Source organism: Trametes versicolor (assembly GCF_000271585.1).
Source record: "Trametes versicolor FP-101664 SS1 unplaced genomic scaffold TRAVEscaffold_13, whole genome shotgun sequence".
Classification (NCBI taxonomy): Eukaryota; Fungi; Basidiomycota; class Agaricomycetes; order Polyporales; family Polyporaceae; genus Trametes; species Trametes versicolor.
Window position 1 is genome coordinate 2,062,311 of NW_007360333.1, and position 19,533 is coordinate 2,081,843.

The 19,533-nt window shown below is 55.4% G+C and overlaps 4 protein-coding genes across 4 annotated transcripts; 1 reads left to right on the forward strand and 3 right to left on the reverse strand.

Moving 5' to 3' along the window:
- Positions 1-475: 475 nt before the first annotated feature.
- On the forward strand, positions 476-1,144 carry TRAVEDRAFT_53534 (uncharacterized protein; the record flags this gene model as incomplete). Its single annotated transcript, XM_008046417.1, has 4 exons — positions 476-501; positions 612-660; positions 729-790; positions 877-1,144. The coding sequence occupies 4 exons, from the start codon at positions 476-478 to the stop codon at positions 1,142-1,144; spliced, it is 405 nt and encodes a 134-aa protein (XP_008044608.1).
- An 838-nt stretch (positions 1,145-1,982) lies between these two features.
- TRAVEDRAFT_53535 (uncharacterized protein) lies at positions 1,983-7,210 on the reverse strand (the record flags this gene model as incomplete). The annotated part of the gene is made up of 15 exons (XM_008046418.1): positions 1,983-2,295; positions 2,370-2,434; positions 2,500-2,548; positions 2,961-3,046; positions 3,101-3,195; positions 3,252-3,288; positions 4,948-5,148; positions 5,607-5,745; positions 5,817-5,875; positions 5,938-5,986; positions 6,038-6,053; positions 6,111-6,303; positions 6,842-7,005; positions 7,063-7,097; positions 7,155-7,210. 15 exons carry the CDS (start codon positions 7,208-7,210, stop codon positions 1,983-1,985), a joined length of 1,557 nt encoding a protein of 518 aa, XP_008044609.1.
- A 3,424-nt stretch (positions 7,211-10,634) lies between these two features.
- Positions 10,635-14,421, reverse strand: TRAVEDRAFT_24434 (uncharacterized protein; the record flags this gene model as incomplete). The annotated part of the gene is made up of 10 exons (XM_008045825.1): positions 10,635-11,428; positions 11,491-11,952; positions 12,009-12,083; positions 12,137-12,329; positions 12,395-12,618; positions 12,673-13,059; positions 13,308-13,769; positions 13,815-13,975; positions 14,025-14,285; positions 14,339-14,421. The coding sequence occupies 10 exons, from the start codon at positions 14,419-14,421 to the stop codon at positions 10,635-10,637; spliced, it is 3,102 nt and encodes a 1,033-aa protein (XP_008044016.1).
- Positions 14,422-16,322: 1,901 nt separating this feature from the next.
- On the reverse strand, positions 16,323-18,837 carry TRAVEDRAFT_81512 (uncharacterized protein; the record flags this gene model as incomplete). Its single annotated transcript, XM_008046419.1, has 6 exons — positions 16,323-16,801; positions 16,857-17,215; positions 17,278-17,871; positions 17,921-18,333; positions 18,385-18,540; positions 18,607-18,837. Coding segments are annotated over 6 exons (2,232 nt in total), but the record flags the coding sequence as incomplete, so codon positions are not given.
- Between the last annotated feature and the right edge of the window lie 696 nt (positions 18,838-19,533).

Below are 19,533 nucleotides of genomic sequence, written 5' to 3' on the forward strand. Positions count from 1 at the left end.
CCTGCACCTTGAAATAAGACCTGTCGACTCGGGCTGCTTCCTCGACGACAGGCGCCTCCCATTCGGGCTATACCAAATGTGAGTCTCATCCATCGATATCGCTACTTGAGGCTCATGTAATCACGCAACCTCTTCTTGTCCAGCTGTGAGTCTCCCGTCTTTTCCGGCTGCATAGCATCCTACCCGAACGAAAGCGTCACTCACGCATGTGCGCTCGATATAAACAGATCTCGTTATTTTTTATTCTGCGTGGGTGCTCTCTGAACTGTTGGTGGTCGGTGTCACCCTCTTCGCAACGAGCCATCGTAAGGGCCTCGAGGGTGCGCTGGGTGTCGGGCAACTATCGCTTTCGGAGGTCTTGTTTCGCGACGGTGCGTCTTTTCTCTCACGTTCACGCCGTGTGGACACTGGGCTATACAGTACCGTATGATTGTGGACAAATACTAACGGCGATCCCTATCTCTCGCTCCGCTATATGCCCATAGGGATCATCTACTTTGGGTACGTCCTTCACAATCCCGGCGAGACCCTTCTCTTACCCGATCCTCGTTGGATCCAAACATCACCTTTTCTTACGCATCGCTCCATCGCTCCATCGCTCCCTCGCGCAGAGCGATTGCGCTACTCAACATTGCACCGCTCGTCGTGGACCTCTTGGAGGTGAGCACCGCTTCTCCGCGCAGTCATCTGCATGCACATATGGGATACTGACCAGGACGATACCTCAGATCGTACGACCGGGCGGCGAGGTGTCCGACTACTCGAACTCGCTCTTGAGCTTCATCACCCCGTACGTTTCGTGTGATCCTCGTCTCACCTTCAGTCGAGCGCGGGGGCCGGAATACTCGAGCTCACACTGTCTTCCGTGACCCGCAGACTCGTCTCGATCCTGCTCACGCAGTTCTACTTCGACCTCCAGGAGACCGCCGACCCTCCTCTCTGGGTTGCCAACGCCCATGTCGCTCACCCTGATTGGACAAGCCCCTCGCCCTCGCCCGATCAACTCTCGACCGGGATGCAGACCGACTTGCAGTTTGCGACGCATGTATCTGACAGGTCAAGGGGTCGTTCAGAGTCGAGTACGAGCTCCGGGGCGCGGAGGTGGTCCGTTCGTTCCATCGAGCGTGCGCAAGCGTCAGACTGAAGTGGGACGCGGGCTTAACCGTGATGCTTAACGGTGCGAAGACGTTTTGCCATACGACTTGTGCACGCTGTTACGTCTGTAATACAACTCCCCTGCTCGGGCTATTCAGCAGGTTTTCCACCTCTGCCTTTGCGTTCACGCGGAGCGACAAGGATGGACACCAGGAGGTCTTGGACAGAAGCGGTGGAGCACGAGCGCACCCTATATCCTGCAGGCCTCGAGACCCGAAAGCAGGCGGGCGCGCGGAGGCGCAGAACTCGGATGATGCACAGCGACGATGCCAGTGCGTGAACAAGATGTTTTCGGCAAGATCAAACCTTCTCTCATCCAGCATGTTGCATAAACGTTATACACGATGCCAACACAATATCTGGAGCGGGTGCGTAATGCACGGTCCCTCAGCGGCAGGCTCTTTCCATCTATCCGCGGCCCACCCTAGCCTGAGTATAATGTGTTCCGATACGGGCCTTCGCGAGCGCGGACGCTTACTGTAGCTTCTCGTAGGACTTCTATACACACGCCTGTATGCAGTGATTGAAGCGTGCGGTAGCACACAGAGTGCAACGCGGCCCTTCCTCCGGACGGTGGACAGAGGACAACCGGGAGTGGAGAGCACGTGCGATGGAGCGTACGTGCGATGGAGCTTATCCGGTCTGACGGGCGCTGGCAAGCGGCGCGAATTGGCAGGCTGCAATGTCTTATCAGCTGTGTCTTCGTGTCGCCTCGTGGTGCTGTGTGTACATAAGTAAGAAGTGTATATTGAGCAGATATGTCCGCGCTGCGAATTCGATTCGACGTCTGGACGCTGCCGTCGAGGCCCGCCCAAGTGCATGCGACCCTACACCGATTCGTGGCAGTCCGAGCTACTGACCCTCTCCTGCACCGTCTTCAGAGCTTCGATACACTCCTCTTCCCACTGCGCACGCGGGCCATCATCAACGGGGCCAGGCGGCGCGCCGGGGGCTTCGGAATCAAGCCACTCGTCGACGTCCGCGCGGGCAAACTGCACCAGGCTGACTGATCCCGTCCCGGCCGAGTCCTGCGAGTCTGATGCCACTACGCTCGAGTGCGTGTCGTCCAGGTGATGTACGCGCCTATTCACGGCTTCTTGGAGCGAGATGAGGAAGTGGCTAACGAGGATCCCGATAGTTCTGCAAACAGCGTTGGTGAGGGGATGCGTTAGAGGACTCGGTCTCCAGAGCTTGAGGGAAGGCAGGGTGCTTACGGCTCGATTAGGAGGGGGAAAAAGTGCAAGAAGTACAGTAACATCAGAGTCGGCTCGGGCCCCGCCTACGGGGTGAAGATCAGACTGGGTGTTATTTTTCGAAAGGAAAAGGATCGATGTGTGCACGCACCGGAAGCGTCCGGTCCATTAGGTAGAGCGCATGCATGATCAACATCAGTCTGAACATCCGGCAGTCAGTGAAGATAATCTGGACGCTTGCGAGTTGAACTGTACAAGAAGAAGACTCTGCCTGTCCGACACGCGTTCATCGTTGATGTCAGCCTATGAGTGATCTCAGATCGCGAGTTAACTCACCGTTCTCGTAAAACACAGATGACAGTGTCAGCGGCCTCCGGGGCGCACGCACAATGCCACCACTTTGATTAGGATATCTCATTTGCGTCCAGGTGATAGCCATGACGATGATCTCCGCCACGATAAGAGCTACACGAGCAGTGATCGCCACTGCGGCGGAGACCACGCCCAGTCAGACTCGGTGCTGGTAAGTGAATACTGATTAAGGCTCACATCTATATCAATAGTCAGTGCTGGTCATTGATGACAGTGAGCAGAGTCGTAGGCGTCACGTACCTGACATTCAACATCTCTGGCATAGTGCTCTGCGAATGACATCCATCCTTCGAATTGAAGATGATATCTTCCGTTACCGTGACCCACTACCGATAGTAATGTTAGATGATACCGCAGGAGCCGCCGTCAAAGCCACTGACTGTACCATAGGCAACGTGGCCAAGCGAGAGGACGAGGACAAAGACCGCCCATCCCCGCCGCATCTGCAGTGCGTACACGCGCAGAAAGGAGAATACTACGCTCTAGGAGTCAGCGCATCGTCGCAAGAGCACAAAGCGAGTACCTGCTTACCTGCCCAGATGACGTATTGCGAATATTGGAACGTGTACTGTACAAATATGGCCGCCTGACATCTTTCCGCGCCCAGACGTAATATTTAATACCACATAAAGATAGAAACACAAAGAAGGGTACTTACTGCCACTGCACGTCCGATTGAGTTGAGTAAAGGTTTTCAAAGGAAATAAGCAGATAGGCTCACCCGAGATTGGTAGTGTAAGTCCCACCAGGGCGATTGGTATATGATGACGACAAGGACGATGTAGCGATTTGCGAGGAAAAGAGCACATACGCCGGAGAATCGTCGTCGCCAAAAGAAAGCAAACTCCTTTTCCAGAGTCAAGAAATATTGCCACAGGAGTAGAGCTACACCATGAAGTTTAGTAAGTGGAAAGCACTCAATATCACGACCGATTGAAAGAGACGGGTCTACCTGTGGTGGACATCTTGAAATATTGTCCTACCAAACTGAAAGAGCAGGTAAAAGTTCAGGAAGAGATCATGCGATTTGACGTTTAAATGTATACGCACGTGAGATACTGTGACTTATCGAACGCGGCAATTGCGGCAGCGGAGGTAGTTGAAGCCATTTGGGTAGCGTAGCAATGTGCGAGGTTATGAAGAACCTCGTCCGGGTGCAAGCAAAGCCGATTTTGCGACACTGGACCGCGCTCTGGATGTATGTCCCGAGCTGTGCAAAGCCTACTAGCGACACGCAGAACTCAGAAAATGCTCCACCCCGGGTTCAGTTGCATCAGGGGTACCCTTGTACACGGTTCTCAACCTTTACAAAAGTCCCGACATCCCAATTCTTTCCACGCTCGCGGGATACGTGGGTCATGATCGCGAGACCTCCGCGTGATCGTTCTGAGACGCGAACCTCGGTGACATCGCGTTCATATGATGTATGTGCGTGCATGTCGTCGCCCAGACAATGCCCATAAAGTATAATAATAAGCAGACCATGAGCGCATCCGAAGTATTTTCCGCCTAACACACACGGTCCTTGGTGACGACGGGACACACGGACGCAGCGTTCCTGTGATGGACGCTCATGAGCGTCTTCTGAGGCCCGAGTGAGGCTGAAGACACTGCCTGGGCGGCGGCCGTGGATATGCGTCACACCGCACGCGATCCTTCTCGTCAGCACCGCCATCCACGTGTACTGGAGGCTAAGGGTCCACTGTACCAGCATATCAACCAGGTGCTACTCAGCGTACTCGCCTCTCCGTGAACACGGTACTCGGGATTCCTTGCCTCTGGTGCGCATGGTTACCCCCTCATCTTCACCGCCCCTACAGCGCTCATTCTTCAAGTTGTTCAGACACGCTCTAATTGCAACCCTGACCTCTACCATCGCGCTCTGGCGCTGTCGTAAAATGTACGGGCTTTCATTTGTGATATCACTAGGGTGTCGACTACCATGCATCGCAATCTCGTTCGTCACCCCTGCCAACGTCTACCAAACGGCGCTCCGGTGTTCGAGAAGAACATCTTCTGCCTCCTGACAGGGTATTCCACGCCGCCATCATATCCACAGGGATCATACCCACCCTGTCATCACCCAGAACTCCGCCATCGCGTACGTCTATTTCTTCCTGTCTGATATTTCCAATTGTTCTCCTGATTGAATAGTAATCCAGTCGTCTTCGAAATGGACTGTTGCATCTTGGGATGGCTACCTCGAAAGCTCTATAAGAGCTCTCACATCCGTGACGGTATGTGCGACGCTTCCGAGAGTAGCTTCGTGCTCCTCCGGGTCGTTCTCGGACTGAGAATAGCTGTCGACGTCCGCGCGGACGAAGTGCAGGAGCCCGACCGACTCGGAGGGGTCAACGGGCCAGGATTCGAGCGCGTGGGGCTGCCCGTTTACGGTAAAGCGGACGCTTGAAATTACGGATTGTTGGAGCTAGATGAGGGAGAGATCTAACAAGTGGCCGATGAGTCTAGGGGAGGGGGGAGCGTTCAGTGTCTTTCAATGAGGGACGGGAATGTAGGAGGTACTTACGGCTCTCAAATCTGACTGGAGTATTCGTCTATCATCTTTGCGACGACAAGCTGCAGGACACAAATGTCAGAGACAGAAGATGCAAAATACGGCTGCGCTATGAAAACGAGTAGGGAAACAGGTGCCACATCGTCGCACGACGCCGTCTGCACAACACAATTGTGCGCAAGCAATGGGATTGTGATATCTTCTATACTTCAGACTTATCCTTCGCCGGGATCCTCCGTCATGAAGTCTCCGGGCGTACTAAACTTCCGCCGCACGCATTCCAGCGCATCAATGCACTCTTCGCCCCACCGCCCACTCTCCTCACCTGGACCGTCTCCCATTGTCGGAAGGGAGGTGCACTCGGCCCGCACCCAGTTGTCCACATCCGCGCGCACAAAGCGCAGCGTCCCGACCGACAAGGCGGACCCGGAGTCGTACCCCTCCGCAGGTGCGCTGGAGGTTGCTTCCTGCAGCGCAACAAGGAAGTGCGTCATCAGGATTCCAATGAGTCTGCAGGTGGATAGCAGTCAGTAGGAGGAAGATAGGGAGGAGGGGAGAGGGGAGAGGGGAGAGGGACGTACGGATCGCTGAAATTCGCGAACGTACTCACAAACATCGTGGCGGCAGTGCCTCTTGTGATCTATAGGACCGTAGGATGAGCACCGCGCGTCCGCAGGTTGAGCACAGGAGAGTTATACGTACCGAGAGCAACGTTATTACGAGACGGAGCGTGTTGTAGATGGTGAGCAGGCTGTAGCAAAGTATTAGTAACCAACTATATAGCTAAAAATATCGCTCGCACAGGAAGTGGATCCCGCCTGACAGTGCAATCAGCTCTTGAATATGTAAGTAAATTCTAAGACGTGTGTTCGCACCGTATTTGTACAGTACGCTCGCAATCGACATTCGTGTGCAGAGGAAGGTCTCGCGGCGGTGCACGTGCGTGACTGACCGTGTCACGACGACGACGATAAAGTCCGCGACGAAGAGTGACACGCGGGACGCAGCGTTCACTAGCAGGACATTGATCAGAGCACTGTACATCTTCGGCAGGAAGGATACTGACGGCTACCACAGCTCGTCAGTACGTCCACTCAGGCTCTCCAGCAATATGAACGGGATGTACCTCTGATTTAATGATTCCGGGATGTTCTTCAGTGCATTGCAGCCCGTCTCTGGGTCGAACTCGATATTTATAAACCGGAACGACACCTGTTCATGATAGTGCACTCAGTGTCTCAGCGGCGTCTCTACACAAAAAAGGGCTTACTGCGTTCACAGCAACCGAAACGATGGAGAGGAGGAAGACGAGGGTCGCCCACTGCCATCGCCTCTGAAGTGCATACACCCGCAGGCCGGCGAACACTTGAACATACAAGATCTCAGCGGTGGCGCATATGTGTGAGGCATGCAGAGGGAGGCATACACATACCTGCCCTTACGACATACGGTGAGAACTGAAGCACGAACTGGAACACCACAGCTGATACGCATCTATCTTCGTACATCATCTAAATTAGTATTGTTCGTAGGCGTGGAGCGAGGCCTCACCCCTTCAGAGACCCATTCAGCACCGATAAGCGTGAATGGATGTGAAATAACTCACTGTATATGTAGTGCTGACAGACCACCAGGGTGTGTTGTATATAGAGACGATGAGGGTGAGGTACCGGTTCGCGAGGAAGAGCGCACATGCGCCCGTCGGCCTGTGTCTCCAGAAGTAGGCAACCTCCTGATCCAGCGTGAGCAAGTAGTGCCACATCATGATCACTACCATTGAGGCTGACGGGTTAGCAATTTAGTCCTGATCAACAGGAAAGGACGCACTAGCTATGGCGGTAGCGTAGTAGTCCTGTATGGCGCTGAGGCAACAACGGTGAGGCGCATACCGCAGAGCAAGGAGGAGAGCTTGAACATACAAGAAATTTTCTTCGTTGATAAACGCGGCGACATCGGCGCCGGCGGTGGAATTCATTGCGAGGCTATCGAACTGGAGGATGAGAGGGGCACTGGGTGTGAGACGGATCCTGCCAGTGAACAGTCGACAGAGGATAGTGTTATACGGTGTGCGTTGGAGCCGTGCAGTCGGACATCAGGTTGACAACAGTCCAGGAGCGTAAAGGCCGGGCAGGTCAAAGAAGTGTCCTCCGGCGCAGATGTGATCATACGGTGATGGAGATACACCATTGTGTGGGTTTAAGTGTCAGGACAGGACAAGGAAGGTGGCAAACGAACTGGGGGTAACATAGTGGCTCCCGAGGGTGTTCGCATCCATACTGCAGGCGCATCGTGATCTAGATGCACGTAGGCGTGCGAAAAGGTAGACCGTCAGGCGGCCGAGCGGTCGACCGTGTCGGATAAAACCCTAATACATATAGCACGATGGTATACGGCATTTAGCGATTTGATTTGAAGAGAGAGGGGAACAAACTTCAATACGATCGGAATCAGCAAATGATCGATCTTTCAAATACTAGTGGTGTCAATGCTTAGATGCGAACAGGGAGCTGGTCCAGCCGGGTACTAACAGACCTACTTATCTCCCTCATCAGTGTATTGACGGAATTACGGAGGAGAGTGATCTTCCACGCCGACATGAGCGACATACCTCCGCGTGTTCTCCGCCGCCGTGCCGTCCAGGCATGCCCTCCTATTGAGACGCGTGCCGCGACGGCATTGTGCGTATCGCTGCCAGGATATCAGCCAGCGCTTCTCCGGGCGGCGGCTGCTTCCTCATGAATGGTCCCACAGCTGTCTGCGGACCAGTGGGTCGCCGTAGGGGAAGATCGCGATTGGAAAAGCCCGCCTGTTCGCCCATCGCAAGGCGCCATCATGATAAGCTGCGAGCCAGCCCTGCCATCGCGAGTCTTCCGGAACGTCCATCGCGGCGGGGCAGCCGAGGTGGGACTCGCGTACACGCGTCTCAAGGAAAGGGAAGAGGGCTGGGAACGGTGCGTGTGGATGTGCGTGGTCGAACGCGGTCGCCTTACCGTGGAAGGGTCGCAGGTCGAGGCTGTCTGTGCAGTTCACGAAGACATGTTTCAGCATCTACGCGAGTGACTGGTTTCGGCTACTTGAAGCGCAAACGTAAGAGAAAGAACTCGCCTTGGGGGAAAACGGAATGAAAAAGCGTCCGGGTACGCCAAGCGTGTTGAATATAGCCATGTTCTTCGAGACCATATGCGACTTACAAAGTCTGCCCAAAACTCAACGATCCAAATGGTCGCCGATTTTAGTCCACAGACGACACAGCGTGCCCAGAAATTGGTCTCGATGGCGTCATAACATATCGAGGGCAAGACGAAACTGAGGGCGCGCTTAAAAGACCGGTAGCCAGCAGGTAGCATTTTTGGAAGAAAGCGAGAGTTCGGAGAAGGGAGGCATGTATCAGAGGGTCTACACGAATACACAGAGAGCGGGTGTAGTAACAACAGGAGAGAGGCGAAGAAGGACGAGGAGGAGGACGAGGAGGAAACGGCTGGAGACAGGCCCGGGGAAGGGATAGCGACTTGCGGCCCGCTCCTGCCGTCTCGGACCGGAGCGGCACCCAGATGGTTCATTACCTCCGCGGCCCTGACGCCGACGACTCGAGCTCTGTCTCCAACCGCGACTGCTCTCATCTGAGGTCACCGAGCTATTGCTGAAGCTTGAGCTTAAAGCCCTGACGCCTAACGCAAGCAGACGTCGGTAGTCAAATCCTGCGCAAGCGGGAGAATCGCGTGTAGGCGTCCGACGCGTCTCCTGGGACCTGCCACGGCGCTTTTCTCAAGGCCTGACAGCATTACAGTACGTGTTACGGGTAGCTTTTTGTCCATTATGCACCTGCAGAAACATCTGATAGGTATCTAGATATCTGTACAGTGAACTGGATGGCCATTTGGCGGTGCTTTGGCGACGAGCGCCATCTCCGACGTAGCCCGAGTCCACTAGTACTCCAAAGCCTATCGTCTGTGCCTTAAAACAATCGTCACGGCCGCCCCCGCAGGGTATTTGTTTGGTTACCGACATACACGCTTCATCATGTCGCATTTCGAGTAGTGCGTGCGACGGCCGAACACACAGAACATCTCCCGAGTCCTGACGTGGCGAGGACTGCGGCCGGCACACTCGGTCCCACTCTCGGAGGCTCGGATCCGTGGGCTGCATGACCTCCGACACATATCAGAGCGAGCTTTTCAGTTCGTCTTTGAGTGTGCATGACATATGTGTACGTGCTGCAAATTTGGCGTCACGTCTGCGCACTCGCTAACAGAAGCTTTAGATCCTAACTTTGCACATGGGCATACCCGCTTGCTTTTTGACTCGATAATACGGCCTGTGCGCACCCACGTGCGCCCAGATGTCCATGCAGGCACGGAGAACGTTCTATGTGCGATTCGTCAAGAGTCAGGGGATGTTTTGGACCTGTCAGTGGGGCGGGAACGTTGCTCATCGTGGACGGCGATGAGCTCGAGTATAAGGACGACGTCCGGCAACCGGGACTCGACGCCGGAACTCCGTGTTCCTCGGAAACGCTCGCCAGGGCCCTAGGCCTCGGGGGCCCCGGCCGCGCGTGCCTGATGACGCGTGCAGCGCGCACGGACCCTTCTGCCAAGCCCTTCCTCCCGGCCCCCCTCCGCCTTCCGCTCTCTCCCTGGATGCGTGAGGCATTGGTAGACTGATATAAACGTCGCGATGCGCATTATAAACCTATATAAAGTGGTACTACAAAAGAAACGGAGCGAAACGGCCCAGAACCGGGGGAGATAGCGAGCTCGCTGTCGCGGACAGCGAGCACGGTCCCGCCGGGGCTTTGGCGCCGGGCGGGAGGCACGCGCCCGCCTCAGCAGGCGCCGGCGGCTCCTAGAGCGTGTGGCTGGCCTTGCGGGCGCCCCCTGGGCTTAGCTAATAGCTCTTTATCGAGCCTTTATTGGCCCCTGCAGGTAAAGGGGGCGCCGAGGCTAATTAGCCTGGCAAAGGGGGGTAGGTACGGCAGGCTAACTAGCTTGCCTTTGTGTGAGGTCCAGGTGATGAGGGTCAGAGCCCGGGGAAGGAAGGGCGGCCAGACTTATATGACTAGATGCAGCAGCAACACTTAGCACTGCGCGAACATTGGCATCGCCAGCGAAGCGTTTTTTGGACGGTTCATTCAAGCACTATAATAGAGTGTTCTCAGCAAGAAAGAGAGCTGCAGGGCGCCTGGGTACTGAGATCTCAGCTATACAAGCAGCACCAAAAGCAGTTTGTGCACAGACGGTACATAGCACCCAATACCGCCATCTAACGATAGCATTTAATGGAGGGGTATACAATAAACATACGAGGGGGCTATCCGGCTATTAGTGAGCGTCCGCCGCTCTTCTGCCAGCTTCTGCCAGGGCCATGTCTTCTACATCCGGGTATGACCGCCCGTGATCGCTCTAATTCAGCCCAGCTCCGGGGTACAGCTGCACATGCAGGCTCGGAGGCTGGCCGTTGGTGGAGGGGTGAAAAATGGGTACGCCGCCATAGCCCCCTTGCATCAATAGGGGGTCAATCGCGTGGTCCGGGGGTGGAGGCGGCTGGAAGGAGTAGCCCCCGATGTGGGTGTAGTACGGGTCTCCGGAGGTAGTCGGGGCGCTACCGGAAGCGAATGCGGAAGGGTGCGCGCCGTATGGGTACCCGCCCGGGAAGGCGAAGGCACCTGCAAGGTGCGCGCCCTGCATGTCGGAGGACACCGGTGCCAGTGCTGGTGCATGAGGCGGAGGCGGCGCGGCGTTACCGGAGGGCGTGTACCACCCGGATGCGTGAGAAGGGGACAGCGACGGGTGCGGAAACGCGGGGGAAGGCGCGACGTGCGTGTATGGGAGTGTAGGCGGGCTGTGCGCGTCGAGGCGCGCAGATGTTGCATGCGCGTTGGCGAGCACCGGCGCGGACGTGGATGCGGACACGGACGCGGATGCAGGCAGATGTGCGGGCACAGGCACGGGCACGGGCACATGCGCGGGGGTGGGCGCGAGTGCGGATGCGAACGCGGGCGCATGCGCAGGCGGCGCGGGGACTTGTGCCGTCGCAGACGTAGTAGGGGTGGGCGCGGACGCGGGCGTAAGCATGGACGCTGCCCGCGCATCTTCTAGGGCGTCCGCCTTCCGCTTCTTGTGCGACTTGCCATAATCCGACCGTCGCTTGCGGGTTTTGGCAGCCCCGGCAGCCCTCGCATTGCCTTCCTCGACACCTGTAACGCAGATTATTAACAATGTTCAGAGCCTAAGCCTCGTCGCCACTGTGTGTACTCACCCGGCGTGGCCGCTGCGACTGTTGCACTAAGTTGAGGAGGGGATGCCGTAGCCGTTGCATCTGTGGGAGCAGCCGGGGGAATCGCGAGGCCATCAGCCGGTGCCACATTTTCGGTGTTTGCGGGGTCTGCCGGCGCCGTGGTAGCCGTGCTCGAATCGATGGACGGGGGCGGGCCCTGGGGTACTCCGACCGCGAAGTTCACCGCGTATATGCTTACGGCGGAATCCCCGAGGACCTGTTGCTCCCACTGCCGCCACTCCGGTTCCGTGAGCTTTCGGAAATGGGCGGTCTTGCGCTCCCATGCTTGGAAAAGCGTGGATAGCTCCAGGCGTGTCCGGAAGCTGCTGGGAGCTTGGAATGCCTTCAACGGCCACCCTTCGATGACGAGCCCTTGACGCGACGTGATACGATCCGCGAAGCCGGAGTATATCATCTTCTTGACAGCGCCCTTCGATATATCTCCTGGGGGGATTCGTCAGATTGCTGATCCGACCGAATTCACACGATCCAGGGCGTACCTAGCCTTTGCGAAATCAGGCTCGCAGTACGGCTTTGGAGGTCTTGAATGACATCGACACTCCGCTCGAGTAAACCTATGAAATGAGCCCATTAGAGAGGATCAGACATGATGAATACCGAGGCGTACCGGACACGCCGCTCAAGCAGTAGGCTTCCAAGCCCCAGGCGATGTCGTCCAACGACGTATCAAGCGACATCTGGATGAATTCATGCACACGTGCAGACGTCCCAAAGGACATGGCAGGCGTGTGATGATTCTTCGCCGAGCGCACGGCAACGAGGCCGATCTCGATTCCGGTGCGGGCGTGGAGCCGTTGTATCTAGAAGTCCCGAGAAGATGTTAATGTCCATCACCATGGTCTTTAGATACCATATGTGTCTGTACCTCTTTGAATATACCATCGAGGGTCGCGCGGGCATCGTGGAACGCGTTGATGGGGACACTCTGTACTGACAGGGCTTTCATTTCCTTAGCCTCTTCCAAATCCTTCATTGCCTCCTCATTGAACTGGGCTTTCTCTTCGTCTGACATGCTCGCCCATAACGCGCGGGCCATGGCGAGGAACACCGGGTCGGTGGATGAACACCGTTTAGCGTCCTTTGGTAGCGCTGACCTGTACGTAAGTAACACGCAACATGTATCAGATGCTTCTCGGCACTCACCGTTGTTCCATTTTTGTAACTCGAAACGAATGAATGCGTTCCAGGGGTTGGTCTTCCGTGTAGTATTTGCGATGCGGGACGATTGTAGGATCTGGTGCTCGTAGTACTTGTGGTCGTGGCCTCCGAACTCTGCCTGCAATTTCCGTGCTTCCTCCGCAATGGTATCCCGCGCAGTAGCCAATGCGCCTGACAGCTTCTCACGCGTCTCGACATGTCTTTCCGCAAGCACCTTCTTTTCCGCAGGAGTCTTCTTGATGATCTCCTTCTTGATGCGCACTCTGTACGGCTTCCGGGCTAAGCGAGTTACGTATTTGCGCTGATTTGCAATCGCCTCAAGGCGAGCCGGAAGGCGTTTGCCCTTCCCTAGGAGGACCATTGGCAAGCAGGCTGAAGGAGGCGGGACAGAATGAGCGTCGCGAAGTTCAGCATTCAACTCCGGTCCTGAGGTTTGTTGACGACCATCACGTGTTATCACGTGAGGGACAGACCCAATATCATGACGTAGGTGACATACAGAATAGCATTGTTGCAGATAGTCCAATACAATTACATGAGGTGGGTCTCAGCCCAGCGTGCTACAGGGGGCTGAGAGCTATACAACATCCAAAGATACTTAGCTTCAAGAACCGGCACACCACGCACAGCGATCTCCTTCACAAATTCCCCCATATTGCGCGAATTCTTGCAGATGTCGGCGACGGTGAATCTGGATTCCGTGTCGTAGCCGAACGCCTGGAGGAACATGTCAAGTGCGGGACCACACGACGGCACCTTCACCGTGTTGATGAGAGGGAACACATGTGAGCGTGTGATCCCAGCAAGATCGCGGCTGTGCTGATAGATCCCGCCGCCGACCTCAGCCGGATCATCAGGGATGTGGTAGGTGGGTTCGGCGCAGAGGGGCGAGGGTGAGGGCGAGGGAGAAGGCGGGGTAGGCGGCATCGGGGAAGACATCTGCGCCTGGGACGAGGTGTACCGCCCGTACTCGTTGCCCCGGCGCGATGGGGTCCCCGCAACTTGCGGAGGTGCGCGCTGCGGCGACGCGAAGCCGGTGACACCCTCGTCTTCCTGCTTAGGAGCGCGCTGAGGCGGGCTAGCTGTGTCGTGTTAATCAAGTTGCAGTAACATAGAATATTACTCACAATTCGAGATATGGGCCTGTAGGAGCTCTCGCAGCTCGGCCGCGCCATCCGTCTTCTCGGTTTCTGCACCCGATACCATGTACGCGATGGCCCGCCTGAATGATGGCACCTTCTTCCAGATGGGCTTATAGAATCCCTTCGTCGCGCTGATTGCCTCCGCGCTGTCGCAGATGTCAGTAAGAGCGAAGATAGCGAGGCGCGGCTACGTACTGGGTCATAAAAACTGCGGATTCCCAACCATGGAGCACAGGGTAAAGGCCATAGGTACCCTCTTCCTCCATGTGGCGCGAGAGAAGGCCGTCGCCGAGCGGCAGAGTGTACGCAAGCCGGACCCGCTCATACACGCTCTCCGCGGCCTCGATCACCGTGATTGCGTCTTGATACAAGAGTACTTCATCGGCAAGCGCCTCTGTGGGAACCTTGAAGGTTATCGGGAATGAATCAATGAATAGGCCCCCAGGTAAAGCAGGCCTGGGAGCCATGGTGAGCACGCGACATCTAGCTTCACAATACCGTGAACTTACTTTTTCTGTGTCTTTCCCGACTTCCCTGTACCCAGCGTCACATACCAGGCCTTCGTTGGAGCTTTCTTGCGCGGAGAAGACATGAGTGAGGCGGGATACGCGTGGGGTGGTGGTGGTCAGGAGCGACACTAAGCGCGACAAACAGTGAACGCCGGAACTGCGTAGCGCCCGCGCGGCTCTCCGCGCCGCCACTTCCAAATTGGGTGTGGCACTTCCGACCTCAAAACTCTCCGTGCTCGGTAGGCCATATCTCATGCGCTACCCAGCGAATTGTTTTCAAATTTGTTGCGAAGCATGCGCGCTACACGGAGCTACCTAAGGAGCCATTTTTTATAGCTGCAGGTAAAGTACTCGCAATGAAATACAGGAAATACGCTGCAACCATCTCAATTTGTGTAGAATGACTTATTCTGATTGCGTACCATGCTCTTTCAGAATAGAAAAGGCTTCAATAAATAGCCGAAGATCAACCCTTGAGAACAAGCCCTCTTACAACATGACTGGATCCAGGGTTATTACGTGAATGTTTCGCCTCTTGAGGCATAACACACGTACCTTCCTAATTCCTCCAGAGCTTAGCACGGCTGACGAGCTTTGATCGGGCTATACAAGTCGCTTCTACGGCTACACAAGTGCATTTTTGGAAGATATGGACCAATCAAATGAAGCACAGCGAAGTTGGTTTTGGTTTCTCGTAAATCATATGTTTCTGACATACCAAACAGAACATATGGTCCCCGGCACCTATGCTGAAAACATAAAAATGGCCTGGCTGGATAGCCCCTTTACATACGCACAGAACACGCTACTACGCAAGGCTATCCGTGCAGTAGAGACTGAGATATGGCTCATGAAGTGTCCGAGAACAGCCGTTGTACAAGCTGTGAAGGCTTTATGCACTGAAATCTACAACGAACTGTGCACAACTGCTGGTCCTGAGCACTGCGAACATTATATCTCTCTCGATATTTGACGGAGAAACATGTTTTTGGGCTTGAAAGATGCGTACCGAAATGAGGAATGTAATGGAATACATTATACGAGGCTGCAGGGTGGGAGCCAGGCTATATGTCGCAATGTATGTCAAGAAATCGGCGCTTTTCGGTAAATCAGACATTCTGAATTCTTCAGTGGTCTGTGACTCCTAAAAAGCTCAGATAGTATACAATGGAATATAAGAAACAAGATCGCATCAATGCGCCCAAACGCGCCAGCCGATTTCAGGTCCTGTAGGATAGAGAATATATGCATGTCCTCCCCTTGGAGTTGAAGATGCTGCATAGTGATTGCTGAGCCAAATGCAGTGTATAGGCTCTTGTTCTAATCTCACAATATTAGGTCACCCATATATAATTTTTTCAGGCCGTGGAAGAACGAAGTGCAGCTAACATAGGTAGTTCTTGGGAGGGGAAGGTGTTTTCAGCGTAATTCGTGTATTTCATTACGAAGACATCACGTAGCGTTGGCAAAAATTATGTTTTGCGTTTCCCCATGTAATGCGCACAATGCGTAAAAGGATTGAAGCAAATTGGTAGCGCGAGGATGGAGCTATGGCCGGCCGAGCCTGGAGAGTTTGAGGTTGGGAGTGCCATACACCTAATTTGGAAGCGTCGGCATGTGGGCGCTAGGACCAGGAACGACGAGCGGGGTACCGCCACTGTGGCCAAGAGCCAGGCGCCGTTGTGATCGACGACCTCCGATAACATCGGAGTGATCTCTTGATCTTGCAGATCGGCCGCAATCTACGTCATGAGTCTTCTGTCCGCCGATTACAAGTCCGTACATCTATCGTCTACGTTACATTCATTGCGAAATTGACGAGCCTGCCTAAATCTACCATGTCCGCGTCATCCACCGCATCTCCTTGACTCTCATCCGAAAGCTCGTCCAGTTCGCTCTGTACTTCTTCAGGAACGGGGGCCGCGGGGGCCCCAGAGTCTGGCACAGTACGCGCCGAGGCGCCTTTGCGCTGACCGCAATGTGTGTCACCCGTGTATCCGGGAAGCGCGTGTATCTGTGAGATCACGGCAAGGAGACGGGCGTTCACCCGTTTGCGGCGCAGGGCAAATATCTCAAGGGGCCCTGATACGGAATTCCCTTCGACGCGCGCTAGGCGACAAGCGGTATTGAGTGTTGCATTCTCGTTCACGATCGATGTGTGAAGGCGGCGAACCTCCACGTTGCAGCGAAGAATCTCTTCGTGGGCGCGTGCGATATGTCTAGCCTTCTTCATAGTTTCGCGTGCCAAAGGCTCGGCCCACCGCTTAGTGCGAAGAGTGTTGCCTGTGTCGCGGAGCAACTCGAATTCCTCCAGGAATGAGTAATGCGTGACCTTCGTCCAATCGAGAGGCGGTCGAGGAGGGTTGAGCGCCTCTGCAGCGGTGTTGTACTGCTTGACTGCTGTACGAATCGCTTGAGACCTGCGTTGCAGATTCTTCGCAATGTATGTCCGAACTTTGTATGCTGCAGTATACAACAAGAGAGTTAGATTATATATATGAGGATACATACAACGTACCTGTTTGCGAGATGTTAAGGTTATGCAGCTCGAAGAGACGCTGCACGACGAGTCCATGAAGCTTCTCGAGGGCCACGCGGTAGTCGCGCTCCGAGATGTACTGCATAGAGGTCACATACTCGGGAGTGTCGGGCTGCCACCGGCTGTCTTGAATGCCCATCTTCAGTTCGAGCGCGATGACATCGCGCAGGGTGCGGTCCCACTTCTCACGCAAGAGGCGTCTTTCCGTCTCCCGCTTTCGAGTGCGAGCGGCGTCCGCCTCGTATGCTGGGTTGGCCGCCCGCGCCGCGAGTGTTGTGGAAGACCAGTCTTCGGGAACAGAAGCGACGAATGCCGACGTCGAGTTACTGAGCTGGTTCCTGATCGAAATCCCGAATCCATTAGTACCTGGTAAGGAAATGATTGGCGGTGGCGCACTCACTCGATTACGCGAAGCTCCCGCAGAAGGGTGACGTACTCCACCGCAGCGATATTGGCGGGGTCCTCTGTCCCGACAGTAGCGAAGTAGGCGGCCTCCTCTTGCCCCCATGTATGGAGGTCCTCCGTGGTACACTCCAGGACACCCAATGCATCCTGAACAGCGGTAGTGTCATCCTGGATGATCTTGAGGGCCTGTTGATAGTTGTTGAGCAGCATAGTTGCCAGGTTGGAATACTTGTCCTCATCCCACTGCTTGAAGTACATGTCGATAAGGACGTGCCGATGGTAGCGACTCGCATAACGAATGACAGACGCCAGCTGATTGGACCCGCTGAAGACGCGCTCCATAGTCCCTAGATCCTCGAGGCCCGCGCCCTCGATCGCAGTCGGATGGTGTTTGGTTTGGCATTGATGGCTGTGTGAGTAACCGTGGAATACATCCACACAGCAGCGGCATTCAAGACGCCGGAAGTCTGGCCCGAGCGAACTTCGATCGATTGTCCCGGAGAGCGAGCACCCTACATCGAACCCGATCAATAGACGCGGACCGAGTGTGGAGAGTGCCTTGGCTACGATGGAGATCGGGTATTTGAATCTGTCGCGAGGACGTCAATAACAGAGCCGCCCGCGAGGAACGGACTTACAGTTCGCCACTCCGAATCATGTCTGTAATCCATAGGATGAACCCGTGGCGGCACGCACTCGCAAAGATACCTGTTTCGTCAAATATTGCCCACATCTTCTTGTCTTGCTCTGGAGCGGCAGCCTTCCAGTTGCGCGTGCAGTCGCCGGCGGGACCGCTCTCCTCCGGTGGCTCGTCTTCATCAGCATCGGAATCGCGATCAGACGGATCGGCGATTTGGGGACCTCGCGCGGAAGCACCATTGACTTCGTCCTTGTATTTGTCTACGAAGTCCGGCGAGAGGAAGTAGTCGCCTTCCGTGAACTCGCGCGTGTCTGCAACTTCACGATCCCCGAATTTTGCCACCCGTTTGAGGGAATTGTTGCCGTCGAAGCAGAAGAGGCGCGCAAACTTGAGTGGCGGCTCTTCCTCAAGCTGGTGGATGGGGCGTGAATTGCAGGTTGCAGATGCCAAGCCTGAACTGACCTCATAACAACAGGCTGGGCATGCATTCTTAACTCTCCAGTCTGGGGTGTCGCGCCCCAATCGCGTCTTGATACGCTTCTCGATGACGCGAAGCACCGAGAGATATGCATCAAAGCAATCACTCAGCGCCGTACGATATCTACGACGATACGGGAGCTAGATAGTCATGTACGCTTACAGTTAGGATATGCCGAAAATATATTGAAACTTCTGGGCACATACAGCGTAGGAATCGCATAACACCTTTGCAAAGGCTTCAACGCTGAAAGAGGGCTTACGGAGGCGGAGCAGACGGAAGTGCTCGAGAGTGTTGAAGGTGATGGCCAGAGTCGGGGAGACGGGACTTGCTGCGAGGTAACCTTGTTCTGCGAGGGCGATGACGGTTGTATCGGTGGCCTCGCGGCGAATGTGGGCCGTTCGCGCAAGCGTATACATGTCTACCACATCAATGTCAAAATCATACGTACCATCGCGGGGCTTGGCGGACTCGGACGCGGACACCGGTGTCGCGTTCATGGATACGGGCGTGGGTACAGCGGTTGCAGGCGCGGATGTGGATGCGGGCGCGGGCGTTGCCTGCGCGGACGCTGCGGGCGGGGGCGGGGGCGTGGGCGCGGACATTGCGGGCGCGGACATTGCGGGCACGGGCGCGGGCGCGATGTCGTATGCTATCCGGGAATCGGATGATTGATAGGTGAAAAGGGGTGAGGGGTTGGGCGATGTTGATTCCCTGATGCTGCCGCAAAGCGTGTGGGGTTTCCTGCTTTTCCAACAGTGGCTTCGCCGAGTTCGTGACTAAGCCGGGCGGGCTATGATCCTTGAATAACTGCTTGTGTGGTGGTGTGCGGGTGATTGTGGTGTATTGAGACCTATGCGGAAGTCTCGGATGGTGGTTGCCCTGAGTATCTGGGCAGAGTCTCCCCTATACTGGTCGGGAGTGTTGTGTGCTGGCTGTGTAAGGCTGCGAGTGCCTGTCTTCTAGACCCCGTATTAAACACACCCTGTGGTATGTCAAGTGACGTGTCTTCCTGGCTGTAGACCCCCGTATTAAACACACCCTGAGTGGTGCGTCAAGTGACGTGTCTGTTCCGGCTCTAGACCCCGTATTAAACACACCCTGAGTGGCGTGTCAAGTGACGTGTCTGCTGT